The sequence below is a fragment of the Mustela lutreola genome, chromosome 1 (assembly GCF_030435805.1).
Source record: "Mustela lutreola isolate mMusLut2 chromosome 1, mMusLut2.pri, whole genome shotgun sequence".
Classification (NCBI taxonomy): domain Eukaryota; kingdom Metazoa; phylum Chordata; class Mammalia; order Carnivora; family Mustelidae; genus Mustela; species Mustela lutreola.
The window spans coordinates 113127113-113143248 of NC_081290.1; the positions used below are offsets into that span (position 1 = coordinate 113127113).

A 16136-nucleotide genomic window follows, 5' to 3' on the forward strand; every position below is an offset into this window, starting at 1 on the left:
TTAGGGAGGTTAAACAAATATGAGAGCCTAAAACCTCCCTCTGTAACAAATACGCACACAATGGAAATGAAGTCCTTTGTGAGTTATGGGGCAGGGAGGAGGACTTGGGCTCTGTCTCAACTTTAAGCACCTCACCCCAGACACATTAGTATTTTTTAGTGGGATTATGGGCTTTCATCCATTCTGGAAACAAAGAGAAAAACTATCAAATGTCATAATCTGTTTTCCCACTGGGCAAATACCAACAGGATTCACAATTTCACAACTGTTGCTCTGTCTTCATGGGCTCTATAATTTTTGCCCCAAATAAAGAAAACAAATAATGAGCCAGGATGAGTAACTGATCACGCTCCCTTCCTCTACTACCAGTCTCCTGGAATGAAAGCTTTCCAACCATCCTGATCACACTTGGAAGTGATTTATATATTACTGAGAGAGAACTACTAAAAGAAAAGAAAGAAAAAAAAAACCCCTTAGATTTTTATCACATCCCCAAGCCAATATTTTACTTTTCTAATGGAGAACTAAGAAAAACATTATTCTTCAAAGACAGTTCTCAAACCTTTATCAGTCTGATGTAATGGATTCACTGTCTGAAAAGGGGAGAATTTTTAAAAATTTTTTTGAATGTAGTCCTCTGACTTCCTATAACTCCTAACCTCACTCTATTCTACTCACTCTCTCGACCTCAGCATGAGGGAAGGGGAAAAAAAATGGGAGCTTCACTAATACAGGTGATAAAACATACACAATGAATAGAAATGGTCATGTTTTAGTAACAGGCAAAAATTTGAAATTTATAAGCAATGTGGTGGCTTTTGGGGGGCTGGATGAGAGAAACAGATAACATCTTATTGGCATGGCACATTTTGATAAAAATCTTACTAGTTTTCCCACTGGAATGATCAGTAAGATTTTAAAAAGTACATAGCAGTTTTTTTTAAAAAACTGACACCTACTACTGATAAAATTCTGTTTAAACTCCTATTTCCTCTTTTAAAGATAAGCACTATTTTTAAAAAATACATTTAATGATAGAGTGTAAGGCAATTTTCATTGCCTTTTACAGATTTACTCAGAACTACCTAACAAGGCAAGAAAGTATCATTAATTCAGCATAGATGTTAGAGGTTTTATTCTAAAATTTAATTCTCCACTAATTTATTCTATGATGAATTTAATAGTCAACCAGGAAATTGGTTTTTATAAAAATTTTATGGACAGAAAATACAGGAAAAAAGTAATCATAAATGCCAAACTGTCCCTTTACTTTATGAAGCCAAATATTTCCTCATAGACTTGGTTTTTAAAGCTGGAATTTATCCCTCCAGGGCCACTATTATTTTTCAAAATTCCCATAAATATTAAATCTAAAAATTAATTGGTAATTCCAATTCTCCTCTTTCTCTTCAAATTTCTTCTCCACCCCTGAACTGTTGACTTTTAAAAATTCACAGAATGAGCATGTTTCTTGCATAGCGGCTTGTCCTTCTTGGAGAAAAAGGTCTGACCTTCCAAACTTTCACAACATACCTGAAAAAGAAGCATTATTTAAAAGAATATCATTACTTTATCAAATATGCCTAAAAGGGAAAAACGGCTTTTCACTCGGCGGGTAAGACAAAGCACTTTCATTGGCTGTACTAGAAGCTCTGACATTTAATGATTACTATGGTATTTCATATATTTTTCAAAAGCAATAAAGAATGACCTTTTCCTAGAATGCATTCTAATTTATTTAAATCACTGATCATTCTTTTTCTTTATGAGGCCCTAATAAGAAAACACATAAAGAGGTCACATTAATTGTAATTTCTCTTCCCAAATGCTCCTCAATGCTTTCAACTTGCTTCCTGTTGCAGGGAACCACAGCACTCACAATGGAAACACAATACAATTGCTTAGCCCAATATTCCCAAGACCCCAAACACAGAGGCACAGAATACCTGAGAATTCTTTTTTAATTCATTGTCTTGGTTTCTTATAGTAAAAACATCTCGTTTTTACTGGTCAACAGCTGGCTACTGGATGATTATACAGTTCACTTACTACCTGCATTTATGTGATCCTATCTTTCCTATTGCCTTTCTTAAATATGATAGTATAACAGAGCAGCTCTACCAGAGAACAGGAAAAGGCAAGTCTTCGAAGTTGTTGTATTTTAAAGATCTCATGAAGTCTAAGAGAAGGAAGAAGTACACAAGATGAATTTAATAGTCAACCAGGTAATATTTGGGGACATCATTTGACTTCAATTAACTTTACTTTTCCCTTCATTCAATGGGTACTGAAAACTATTAGATACATTAAATCTAATTTTAAAAAATCAAACATCTGAACAGAGTATCTTTATTGGATATTTCCTTTCTAAATTAAAAAGAGTCTTAAGGGGGCGCCTAGATGCCTGGGTGGCTCGGTCAGTTAAGCGCCTGCCTTCAGCTCAGGTCATGATCTTGGAGTCCTGGGATCAAGCCATGTGTTGGGTTCCCTGATCAGCAGGAAGTCTGCTTCTCCCTCTACCCCTCTCCACTGCTCATGCGTGTTCTTGTTCTCTCTCTCTCTCTCAAATAAATAAATAAATAAATAGAAAATTTTTTTTTTTTTCCCAAAGTCTTAGGGTAAATGTCTCTACTACAGCTATTCTCATCATTAAAAATAAAACCAAAAATATTAGAATATCAAACAAAATAGGTAAATATATCACTAAATGTTTATTACAGTCCTAAAAGGAAAAAAAAAAAATTCATGGACTATTGCTGTGGAAGGAAGGAAATCAACATACAGTTTGCTTCCACTCTACATCAACAACAGATCTTTAGAATTGTTTGTTTCTATTTCAGGTACCCATGTTTCCAAAAATTACTAAAAACACTTCAATAAAAAAGAATTTAAAAAAAAGTAAAGGCCTCTTACTGTTTTAAGAAATATGTGGTTTCTCCTTATAAACACAAACTTATTAAAAATAAGATTTTCTCTAAAGGAGTAAGCACCTTGTTCCGTGCCAAACAATTAAAAAAATGCCAAAACTTTCAATGAACAACTTTTAAAATCACTGTAGAAATACTTTTGTGTGTGAAGGACTGAATGATATAAGAACTGTTATTTCCATTTAGTGCTTAGGCTAAAACTGGCCCTACTGTGCTCCTCTAATTTGGAAGTAAGATGTAAGTAAGTAAGAAGTAAGTAAGAAGTAAGAAGTAAGATTACTTACTGAGCATACAAAGCAAGTGTCATGCCAGGTATAGCCCAGGGCCTCCAGGAACATGTCGCCAGCTTCTATGGGAAATTCACAGCCATGGCATATGGTACCAAAAAGGGCGTAATAATCTGTATAGGGGCAGGGTGGGTGGGAGTGGGAAGACATAATTTAAACATGATGAAGCTTTAGAATAATAGTTTCTAGAAAGTAGCAACAAAATTGGAATTAAATGAGAAGATGAAGATAGAGTTACTAGTAACTGGAAAATGTTCAGAAGACACGTTTGGCTTGAGAAATAAAGTGTAGCATGTTTCAGGGTAACTTTGGGGTGTTTAATTCAGGGTAATTACCTTTGGGGTAAATGTTATTTACATAATTAACGTTTTTTATTCCCTTTTCCCACATAATACTTCTCACACATCTCCAGTTACTTAAGTGTCCAAATACATATGAAGAACAACTCTGATCCCTGTTAAGTTATCAACAGACAGGACTGTTTTAACAAAAGACAAGGGAACCTCCAAAAACTAGCAACAATAAGACTACAGAACATAAAATCAGAAGAAATATCTGATATCAGCACATTTCGTAGAGTATCTGACTTGGTAGGAAGAAAAAAAAAGTCACAAGAAACTTCCATGAATTAAGTGCTGTGACTCAGTTTCTAGTTGGACTGTATCATAAGTCTTTTGCTGTGATTTTCTTTCAAATTTATGACTTACTGCTGAAAATCCTAAGCCAGAGAATACCATTTACTTGACAGAGGTTATAGTAACAAAATACTAATAGGATTTCCTTCCAAAGAGAGCAGTATTGATGAGATGTTTCTTTATTATTACTAAATTAGAATTTACTGGCAATTTTCTTTTATGCAGCTGGAGTAGAAAGTAGACTTTCATTTCTAACTTAATTTACCTCTCTTTAACCATTTTCAATATTTCTTAGCACCATTTGCTCATCATATGTTCAGAGTTCTACTATGTGCCTAGCACTGATGAGGGTTATAGTGGTGAAGACAGAAGCAGCTGTTCTCTTTATGGTGCTTATAATCTCACTAGGAATAGGATGTCATCATTTATTGTATTTTTAAAATAAGTGATAATGAATAATTTCAGACTGTGACAAGAACCACGAAAAAAACCAGTCACATGATACAGAATATTTGGGGGGAAGTATATAACACTCCATTAACTAAGTGGGCTTGGAAAAAGCTTCTCTGCGGAGGTAACAGTTGTGCCAAGACTTGGCCAAAAAAAAAAAAAAGGAAAAATCACCACAGAAAATATGAGCAAGAACAGGTAAGTTAGAAGAAACAGCAAGTACAAAAGCCCTGATGCAGGAAGAATCTTAGCATGTTCAGAAAAGCAAAGGGGATAGATTTGCGTAGAACTCAAGTGACAGAAAATAAGATGGTAGAAGATAAGGTTGGCCTAATAAGGAGTGCAGTGATTCCTCAAGGGGAAGCCAAAAGGTATCAAGTATAATCTAATTCACACTGAAACAAAATATTATCATAGCTGCTATTTGAGGGTCAGGGGGAAAGAAGATATACCATTTTAGTTGGTAATCAGAGTGTCCACGCAAAGAGAGTGGGCTGGATTTAGTTCTGACTGTTGAGGTAGAGAGAAATGAATGAATCAATATACAGTGGCGGTAGAACTGCAAGATTTTACTAATTAGATTAGACATGGCAAGAGCAGAATCTTATGGTTTGGGATACTGGAAAGTGGGGCATTTACTGAGATGGGAAAGTTGGTAGTAACAAATGTGGGAGGTTAAAGAAATACAACAAAATAGATCAAACTGATTAGAAGTGACATTAAAGCAAATCTTCAATAATGCTGTTCCCTTTCTGTAAGCAATTTTTGGGTTTCAAAAATCAAACTTCTTAGACTACATTAAATATGATACTAAGGTTAGTTTTGTATGTGTTTGGCTACGCAGGGACTATCTGCCAGTTAGTCCAATGTCTCACAAAGCTTAATTAAAAAAATAATAATAAAGCTCTTTTTTCAGAAGAACTAGGTGAAATTACAAAATATATTGAAATATTCTGATTGAATCAGGGTAGGAAGCTTGTAGCCATCCTGTCCCAAAATAGAGCATAGATGGGCTAGATCACTGAATTCCCAGAGAGCTTCCTGGTGGACAGTATGGCATAGATCTAGACTGATCCCAACTAGGAACTAAAAGGAACTGACTGAGCAAAAAAGGGTTCAAGTGATGTCCAATTTGACTAGCCTAAAATCAGAAGTTGACAGCTCCTTTAACTAGTTATAGTGTGCAATATTCCCTTCCTCCAGCACCGTAGTTTGAGTTTCAAGGCAGATCAACAATAAAACTCCATAGTGGAAATGCAGTGGTAGTGAATATAGACATGATAAAGGGAAAATACTTTATTTTTTGAAACATATGTATGGTACTAATACCTAAGAAAGAGTAATATTAATAAATAAGTGTTATGAAAGTTTACTTCTAGCCTCTGGAAAAGAAAAGACGTGTTCAGAGCTCAGGTAATAAGAAATGTAGTAGATAGGTCCTTGGAGCCTATTTATTAAGAACAATTTTACTAAGGGAACCATCCAAGCCAAGATTACCTTTCCATTCAGGAAAAGTAAAAAAAGACTTCCAATTTATTGTCAAGACCATTGCCTTGAAGAGCAAATCAGTATCATGTTCAGAAGATGACCATTTCTCATGTTTAAAACCACTCAAAATTCACTATTAGTGTGTAAGAGGTGGCTTTAAGCTACACAAGTTGGTAGAATTCACACCCATAAACTATTAGGGATTCAAGTAAAATATTTTCCTACTAGGTAATGCTTATATGCTCATTTCTCTTAATGAAAAATTGGGAATATCTATTTTAACAAAGTCATAAACATTTTACATAGTTTTTTGTTATGTATTTAGCATAGCTTAAACGCCCTGAAAACAGGAAATCTACTTTGCGCAATATTTCCTTTCAACTTTATAGTAATGTAAGGGTTAATGTTTTATCCTTATTCAAAACTTAAGAAACTAATGGCTTTAGGATCTTACCAGTCTCACAGTAGGGTTCACCATCCTCCAAATGAAAAACATTATTACGAATGGGTTTTCCACAGGCCACACACACAAAACAGGAAACATGCCAAGTTTGTTTCAGAGCATTGATGACTTCCTGTTATAAAAAGGTAATTGGTTGTAAAGAAAGATGACAATACACACATGCTTATTTTACTAGTTGTATACAGCCCTTTTAAACTGACTCAACGTAGACACATGCTTTGTCTTTACCATGAGCTTTTCCTCTAAGTAACAGATGACACTTTAGGACCGACTCACAAATCATCTAAACTGATACACTATAAAATAAGCGTGTTTCCCCCAAATACACATCAATAAACTTATGTAAAGAATGATTATGTTTTTTTAAACAGTATACATGTGGTGAATCAAGTAAGCACTTCATAAGTGCTTGCTACAAAACCTGCTTTCTCTCAAAAGGGTTGTCAGGGAACATTCACTTACGAAGGTTTCATAGTATTATCTTGAAAATGTCATGCAGGAGAAACAAGAAAATGTCATGGAGGAAGGGCAAAATATTTGAAAACTGAAACAAACTTGTGCTTTGGTGCATTATGGAAGCAATAACATAATCAGTGTAATCCAATCAGTTTAACACATGTTTAGGATTCTGGAAATCAGCTGTGACTACACTAAGCACACACTCAAACGAGTGTCTGAAGTTTGAACCATTAAGTATGGATTCTAATCAACAATGGCCCTTTCATTAAAAACAGCATTATCAAAGACTTGGGCAGATTTTAATTAGTAGAAGAAGAGAAGCTAGTTTTGTAAGGAATCATTTCTTTAGATTGAGAAAGATGGAGCCATTAAACATTATCTTTGAAGAATAGTTAATATGGGGATTCACTCTTTCCATAATTATCTATCACAAAAAAAGAGGATGCTACACATAGAGTATGGTCATAATTTTGTAAATGAATTACTTACAAAGAGCAAACTGGAAGAAGATACATCCTAAGATTAATAGGAATTATCTAGGGTTGGTAAAATATATAGGTCACTTTAATTTTCTTCTTAACATTTTTGGATATTTTCTAATTGCTGTAGAGTGAAAAAATTTTTGGAAATATTTTTAATAGTACAAATTGCTGAAATAAAATAAAATAAAATGACAGAGTAAATTATTAGCCTTAGAAAATGTCACAGTTCACTACTGAAGGATACTGAGGAGAAATGGCAGTTGTTTAGATCCAAAAAGATCACTATGAATATGTACAACAAATGTACATTGAACCAAGTTGTTTCTCAAGGCTTTTGGCATTTACTTCCCTTCAATCCCTGAGACAGATTACTATTCCTTCTTTAACAGGAAATCAAACAACTAAAATACAACCCAGAGAATCTGTCTCTGTAGTGAAGTTATGGTCCGTCTCTAAGGCAATGAGGGTAAGATTTCCGTTTCCTAGAACCTCATTTGGTTCTAAGATTATTACCTGACTCTGTATTATTATTCTAGAATATACAGAATATATTTATAAGTTGAAAGAGTCTTATTATTTATCCTTTAGGAAGTTACAGCCTGTATACTTCTACTCATTTGTTCCCAACACATTGTACAAATTAATAATATAAAAATATTTCATGTGGCATAGTTACAATTTTAAGTGTCCTCCAAGTTTCAGAACCATTTAAAGACGTAATCTGAAATTCAAAGTACTCAATAATTCATATTAGCTTTTCTCTCAACTGATAAGAATTAAAAAGTTTCATTATTATATATTTTTTTAAAGATTTTTTAATTTATTTGACAGAGATCACAGGTAGGCAGAGAGAGAGAGAGAGAGAGAGAGAGAGAGAGAGGAGGAAGCAGGTTCTCTGCCGAGCAGAGAGCCTGATGTGGGGCTCGATCCCAGGACTCTGGGACCATGACCTGAGCTGAAGGCAGAGGCTTTAACCCACTGAGCCACCCAGGCACCCCTCATTATTATATTTTTATAAAGAGAATATTAGAATTCAGCAATGCTATTCCCCTCTTCTGTATTAGCTGTATGAGTTTCGTGTGAGACCAGGCACCTTGGATGCTTCTAAAATAAAATTCCAACTCCTAGTCACCCATAAGAAATGACTGACCCTTTCTTTGTAAACTGCAACCTGGATATTCCGGAGCAGAAATTCGGTCATTCATCATTATTTATTATATATCTGACTCCTAAATTATTCCCTTTTTAAAAAGAAAAAAAAAAAGGTGCCTCGATTATTTTTCTATACCATGTATGTGCTCATAAAATAAGTTATATTTTTAAATACTACATGTGTTTAAGAAAAATGTATTATTTATAAGTCTCATGTTTTATATATTTCATGAGATCTGTGCCCTGTGCTTGAACCCTGACAAATGGGGAAATGCTGCTCTTATAAAAGCTATGGAATTTAATTTAAAACAGTGAAGGTGTCAGTTCTGAGAACTCTGATGTGTGTGGTCCTGTGCGACCTCTTCATTCCTGAGCAAACAGGGTCCTGTTGAGGTAGCACACCCACAGTAAATTATTTTTCCCCCACAGTGGCTAGACTTTCACCAGACAAGCAAGCACTCAGTAAGACAAAACCAAAGACAACTTAACCCCACGAGTCCGATATACTTCTACAGAGGTCTATTTAGTTTTGCTTTACAATAATAAACAGTGATGAAAACAGACAGGGGATCAAGTAAGAAGAAAATAAAAAGGAAAACTGCTGGAAGGTTTCATAACAACAACAAAAAATGATTGTGCTTTAAAGCTCAATCAGAATAAACAGGTTTTCTGACACTTACTCCGAGGATCTTCCTTTGGCATCGCCCACATTCAGGAGCAAAGAATTTCTCATAGCACAGCTCACAATACAGGGCTCCCTTCTCCTCTACAAACCCAATGTAGGCCATTGTATTTTTGCAGTGAGCACAGTTAAATTCTTCTGGATGCCAAGATTTCCCCAATGCCACTAGGAATGGTCCCCTGCCAGAAGAAAAGAGATCAAGTTGGCTGGGGAATAAAAGTTTCTGAAGTTAGCTTGGACAGAACCTCTTTTGTGCAATGTCAAAACAATTAAATTCTTGCTCGATTATCCTTCTCAAGGGCTGAAAACAAGGGTGCTGTAAATTTACATAGGAACTCTGAGCATTTACGGGAAGAGAGGAAAAAGGAAGAGTAAAAAGTGGGATTCCTTCAAGGAGGGGATTCTTTCGAGGAAGGCCATTTCCCCCATTTTTTTCCCATCTTCAAGAGACCTGATTATGTTTATCGAGCTGCAACAAGCGACTCTGTATCATGATTATGACTGAAAATGAGGATGTTAACTCCAGTGGAAAATGAAGTAACCAGATAATACTACATGGCTTAGGCAGAGATGAGAATTTGACATTTCTATAAATAAAATAAACAAGAGAAATCTTAATTTGGTAATGTCAGACTCTTAAAATTCATAGCAACTATGACCCAAGGAAACACTGCGGTCCACTTCTGCTCCCCACACATTGTTTCGTTCCTTATTTCTCAACTTTATTAAGCATATCAGATGTTTACGACCCCTCCGAATAGACGATGGAAACTGTCAACTGGCTATTAGAGACTGCTTTGAAGCTACTTAGGAAGGTTTTATTTAATTGAAACATGAGTGATTTTTAATGCACATTTGTATCAAGGTAACAAATGCTTGTAAAGAGATTTTTTCCCATTAAATACTATACAGTCATGAACTGATAAGATGGGTTTGGTTTGCTTGACAGGAATCCATTTATGAAGCTTTATCTAGTCACGAAGCCTGCAGAAATGAACCATTCTAGCCTCTGCAACACACTTCTCAGTAGCTCCATCATACTAATCTTTATTCGCAGAGTGGCTTTACCTCCAAGGCACTTTTACACTTATCCAATTTGTCCAGGCAACATTCCTGTGAGACAGACCAGGGCAGTTACTTCAAACTCAGTTTAACCGATGGAGAAGCTGAGATACAAAATGTTCAAAAGATATGACAAATATCATAAAATCACTGACTGAGTGAAGGTCAGAAGCTGAATTTCCTCATTTCTAGCATACCGTGTAGTCAGCTGATACTCTGCTTTTCATCTCATTACCAGCAATTATCATCACTGAGTGACCACAGGATAATTGTCAGTAAGCATGAATACCTGACTTCTAGGCAGATTATTAATAGAAAAAGTCACAGTAATGAGCATCACATAATTGGAGCATTTTTTTTGCCTTTGACAATAACATAAACCTTAGTATTCAGTAACCGTTTCCCATTGGAAAATTCTTTGCAAATACACTGATGTTTACTCAGAACTCAGAACTAGCACCTAACTCTGCTAGAGTCAAAAAAGTAAAAAGGCTCTTGATGAATGATAAAAATGTGTTCTGTCAGGTATAAGAGGGTATTTTCTAGCCTCATTTTTTGGGTTAACTTCTTTTTTTTTTTTTTAAGATTTTATTTGACACAGAGAGAGAGATCACAAATAGGTAGAGAGGCAGGCAGAGAGAGAGAGGGGAGGAAGCAGGCTCATCGCGGAGCAGAGAACCTGATGTGGGGCTTGATCCCAGGACCCTTGGATCATGACCTGAGCCGAAGGCAGAGGCTTCAACCCACAGAGCCACCCCAGGAACCCCTCGTTAACTTCTTTTAAAATTAATAACACAACGCCAACTTTTGTCAGCTAGAGCATGCAGTTCTCTTAGCATTTGAGACAAATAGTTTATTATTATTATTTTTTAAGCTTTAGGATGCCAGAAGATTTGCTATCACTAACAAGGAACATCTTTGTCAACTAACACCTGACAGGAAAAAAGGGCTATAGATCATTTATTTTGTAACCAAATGTTCCTTTGGGTAAGTTGTCCCTCAATTTTTAACTGGAGTGTAAATAACAGTCCTACTCAACAAGTTCCTTCCTCTTATTTTCTCAAATATGTATTTGACAAGTAGTTTACCTTCAAAGATAAACCAAGGAGTCACTATGCTCAAAGCTAGACAAAATCTTATGAGTTTGCAGAGCTTTTATACCAAGTGGGTATTTGGTTTGAAAAATCTGTTGGGTTAAATTTACTGTGACCACAACACAGGGATGGTAGAACTTTGTTACATCTGTTTGGATGCCATGGCAGATTCCAGCAACTGTTAGGCTGAAAAATTTTTTTTCTTCTTTTTTCTTAGGGCACATCTTTAGCAGCTCCATAGGCTGGATTGCCCCTAGAGGCCAGCATCCTTCTTTAGCCATCCAGATTGCAAAAGCCAATCCAACCTCAAACTCTTGTTCTATCGAAGTGTCGTATACACTCAGAGTAAAGAAAGAGCTTTACTACTGGAACACAGCTATCAGTGCCACCAAATATTTAACAAAATTCATCTGAGGAAAAAAAGTAAGATATTTAAGAGAAGATTCAGGAACACATGACCCATTTTCTAGGTTTAATAAAAGATGTGTTGAAATCAAGGCAGGGGGCGCCTGGGTGGCTCAGTGGATTAAAGCCTCTGCCATCGCCTCAGGTCATGATCTCTGAGTCCTGGGATGGAGTCCCACATTGGGCTCTCTGCTCAGTGGGGAGCCTGCTTCTCCCTCTCTCTCTGTCTGCCTGCCTACTTGTGTTCTCTGTCAAATAAGTAAATAAAATCTTAAAAAAAAAAAAAAAAAAAAAGAAAAGAAAAGAAAAGAAAGAAAGAAATCAAGTCAGACCAGCAGAGAAGGAGGTTCTGCAGCTCAGAGCATACTGGTCCTGACCCACTCCACAGAATTATTCCCTTAATGACTGGTGCACAGCATGATACCATCAGTCTGCACTGACACTTGTCATAGGACATAGCTCTGTAACAGTGCTTTTCCTCTAAATTACTGTTGGGAGTATTATTTGTTAGATCACACAGGGGCACTTTCACTTAGACTCCTTGGAGAAAGTCCTTTCAAGTTTCTGTAACAAGAACAGTTTGCTTCTTCTGAGCAATAGGTTTGTTTTTGTACTCATTGTATAGTAAATTTAAAAATTAACTTTTTTCCTTTGTTGATCACGAGAAGGCTTAAAGGCAAATCCATTCTAACTTAGGCAAGTATGTAGGTCATCATTATAGGTTCTGTTCAATCTCAATGGCAAATTTTTGTCCGATCTTTATTTTTTTAATGGTCCCATTCATGATTTTCATTCTTCTTTTGCTCCCTTCTATAATTTAGAAGACTTTCTTATATTTCATGTATTCTTAAAAGTGTTTTTAAAAGGTTTCTAGAATAGTTTCTACTACAAATAAATTAAAATTTAATTAAACCATCCATTAAAATAATAACTTTAAGATATTTCCTTAGTTCCTTACCAAATCTGAATAGTGAAATGTCTTAACAACAATAAAGAAACTCCCTCTGCACCTTTAAAGACTGAAATGAAAATGACCCTTGCTCCTGCCAGTTCTCCTTTCTTAAACATGCTCAGTGCAGGTAATGGCCTAGCTGGGTACTCCCTGGCCAGGCTCAAAGAGCATCTTTCCCATCATGCCCCTGAAGTGAGGTATAGTTAAACACTAAAATCTCTTACATCCAACAAAGTATTGGATTAGCAGAGATTGATTTAACAAATTCATTAACACAGGATTAACACTAAAGAAGTTCTTCTTGTTCCAGGTAGGATTGGGTTTCCATGTGGGAACTGGAATGACGGGCTTGGGTAAACACAAGGTAGAATTAAGTCAACCTCTACCTCTTACCTACTCTACTCCATGGGCCCTTCCCAAATACTCCTTGACTGACGAAGGCAGGGACCGGAAAGAGTTAAAGCACTGACTGGCTGACAGAAAGGAGTTATCCTATCCCAGGAAACTTTTTACCCTTTTTATCTTCTGTGGGATCTATGCCAAAGAGGAAAGAAAGAAAGGGAGGGAGGGAGGGAAGAAGACATGTCAAAAGGAACAGAAAAAGAAAACTTATATAGTGAGAAGGTGAGAGGGATTGCAAATTTCAATAGGCATAATCTAACAGGGATTCAGCTTCAAAATCAAATGTTTGCTTCTTGCCTCTCTTTATTATTTTATTCGAACAATAAAGCTCAGTGATAGAAATTAGCTCTATAAATAGATGAAGAAAATATCAACAGCTACCTAACATTCCTAAGATCATGTGGATGATGAACTGTAAAGCTGGAAATTCTTCAAGGCCCAGTTATTACAGATTAAAAATTGTATTTGAACAAAAGTTACCGCATCGATAGAAGTTAAAAACAAAAAAAGCCAAGAAATCAAAAGAAGTTCATCAACAAAAGTTCAAAATAAAGCCACATAAAAAGCCAACTCATGCTCCAAAATAAAAATGGAATCTAAACCTGTTTTATATTATATTATGGCCAAATTTTGGGAAGGGCCTGGCATGAGCGAAGAGTCCAAGAACAAAAGACGAAAGGAAGAGTTTTCTGAAGCAGAAAAGATTACTGGGAGAAACTGCGCACATAATCACAAATACAAAGATACATGCAAGAAGAGAGAGTAACAGAGAATGAAACACACTTGAATATAACAGTAAAACACACTAGCAAGACATATAATACTCAAAATCCACAATACTAATAATCTGTCCTAAGATTTATAAGGGCTGCATTTTTATATGCTTTTATATGCTTTATATGCTTTATTCTTCGTTCCCAGTAAATTTTGTTCAAATGTTCCAATTTGGAGCATTAAATAACAAGTTCCACCTTTGTTGAGTATCATCTTTAATCTGTAAGCCCTTTAAAGTATTGCATCCAAAAGGGTGGAGGTCAACTATAGCTTTTTATTTTAAAGACATAAATGCCTCACTGTTCAAGAACATATGCATGGGTAAAATGAGCCTGAACATAACAGTGAATAAAAAGGACAAGTTCTAATAAAATGTAATATTAATTGATAATTCTTTAAGTCTATAGGAGACAATTATACTCGATTATTTATACTGGTTATTGTAAAATCTACAAAACAGGAAAATGTGTTTCTATATATTAAGACGAATGAGAGATATTTTCAACTTGGAGAAACTGTTATCATACATTCCTCCAAATATTTTTAAAAAGTTCATTCATCAACTGAACAAGTATTTATTAAATACAAGGATACATGCCAGATACTGCTCTAGGAGCAGAAAATATGGCAAGAAATAAAGGCAGGAAAGGCCCTGCTCACACAGAACTTATATTCTAGCATGAGGGAGAAACAACAAACATCAATTAAAAAAAAAAAAAAAAGATATGTTAGATTTTAAGTTCTGAGGAGGAAAAATGAAGCAGGGAGGGTAGGTAGTAAGTCTACGTATGGTGGTGGGGAGGAGAATTTAAATACGGTGGTCAGGGATACCCTGGTGTTTGAGTAAAGACCTGAAGTAAGCAAAGGTGAGCTATGCAAATATCCAGGGGAAGAGAATACAGGCAAGGGAAACCACAAATGCAAAAGGGCCTGCCTGATAAAGGTGCTTGGGGAGTCTGAGAAACAGCAAGAAGGCCGGATGCCTGGAGCGGTGGACACAAGGTGGAAATGACCACGTAATAAGGCAGAGAGATAATGAGGTGGTGGTGGGTGACTATGTAGGGCCTTTAGGCCATTGTAAGGATTGTGGCTTCTTTCGAAAATGCAATCATTATGGGGTTTCCAGCAAAAGTGTGCCATGATCTGATTTATGTTTTATCAGGATTTACTCTAGCTACTGTATTGAGAACAGACAGGAAAAGGGCAAGGGCAAAAGTAAAAAGGTTAATTAGAAGACAACTTCATTATCCCAGGTGAGAAATGACAGTGGCTTGGATCAGGGTAATAGCAGCAGTACAAACAGGAAGAAAGGTTCAGATTCTGCGTATATTTAGAAGTTAGAGTCAAAAGGATGTGCTGATAGATCACATGAGGTCTAGGCAAGTGTGAGAATAGAGATTCCACTAACCAAAAAGAAGGAGACTGGGAAGGAGATAGTACGTTAGGTAGAATTCTAGTATGGCCCTTAAGATACCTGCCTTCTGTGTACATGGCCTGTATGATCCCCTCCTCTAGAGTGTGAGTGGAACCGGTAAAGATGATAGGACATCAGTCCTGTAACTAGTTTATTTTAGTATTATGCAGATGTAATGTGAGTTCCCTAAGAAGCTGGCACTGAGTTATCAAGAGATTCTTTTAGGAGTATATTAATTTCCACATATTTGGGAATTTCCCAAATGTTCTCCTGTTATGTAGTTCTAATTTTAGTCCATTCTAGTCAGAGAACATAATCTGTATGACTGCTGTCCTTTCACATGTATCAAAACTAGTTTTATGGCTTCACATGTAGTCTATCCTGGAGAATGTTCCATGTGCGCTTGAGAAGAATTTATACCCTCCTGTTGTTAGCTGGGATATTCTATAGATGTCTACTGAGTCTAGTATATAGCTTTGTTCAAGGCTTTTTGTTCACTTTCTATGTAGTTGTTATAGTCATTCTTGAAACTGGGATACCAAACTTTCCAATTATTATTATCAAATTATTTATCATTGTTGCCTTCTATTCTGCCAGCTTTTGCTTTGTGGACTTTGGGGTTCTGTTATTAGATGAATATATATTTGTAATTATTGTACCTTCCTGATGGATTGAACTTTTTACCATTATAAAATGTCCTTCTTTTCTCTTTCAACACCTTTTCTCTTAATGGCTATTTTTCCAATATTAATAGACATAGTCACTCCAGCTATGGTTATAGTGTTTGCATGATATATTTCTGCACAATTTTATTTTCAATTTACTTGTGTCATTTAACCTGAAGTATCTGTTATAGGCAGCATACAACCAAATCATGATTTTATCTACTCTACAATTCTTTTAATTAGAGTGTTTAATCTATTTACATTTAATGTAATTGCTTATAAGTTAGGAATTATGAGTACCATTTTGTTACTTTTTTCCTCTTATGTCCTACATTTCTGTTGT

General features: G+C 35.7%; 1 protein-coding gene across 13 annotated transcripts in view; it reads right to left on the reverse strand.

The window, feature by feature from the left end:
• Positions 1-577: 577 nt before the first annotated feature.
• Positions 578-16136, reverse strand: part of PDLIM5 (PDZ and LIM domain 5) — a 201138-nt gene continuing 185579 nt past the window's right edge. For all 13 annotated transcript variants that reach the window (XM_059172610.1, XM_059172596.1, XM_059172633.1 and 10 more), the window contains 4 exons: positions 9024-9204; positions 6242-6362; positions 3212-3327; positions 578-1533 (listed from right to left, as the gene is read on the reverse strand). In XM_059172610.1, coding sequence (XP_059028593.1) covers positions 1444-1533; positions 3212-3327; positions 6242-6362; positions 9024-9204 — 508 coding nt within the window. In that variant the 3' untranslated portion in view covers positions 578-1443. The remainder of the gene's footprint in view (positions 1534-3211; positions 3328-6241; positions 6363-9023; positions 9205-16136) is intronic.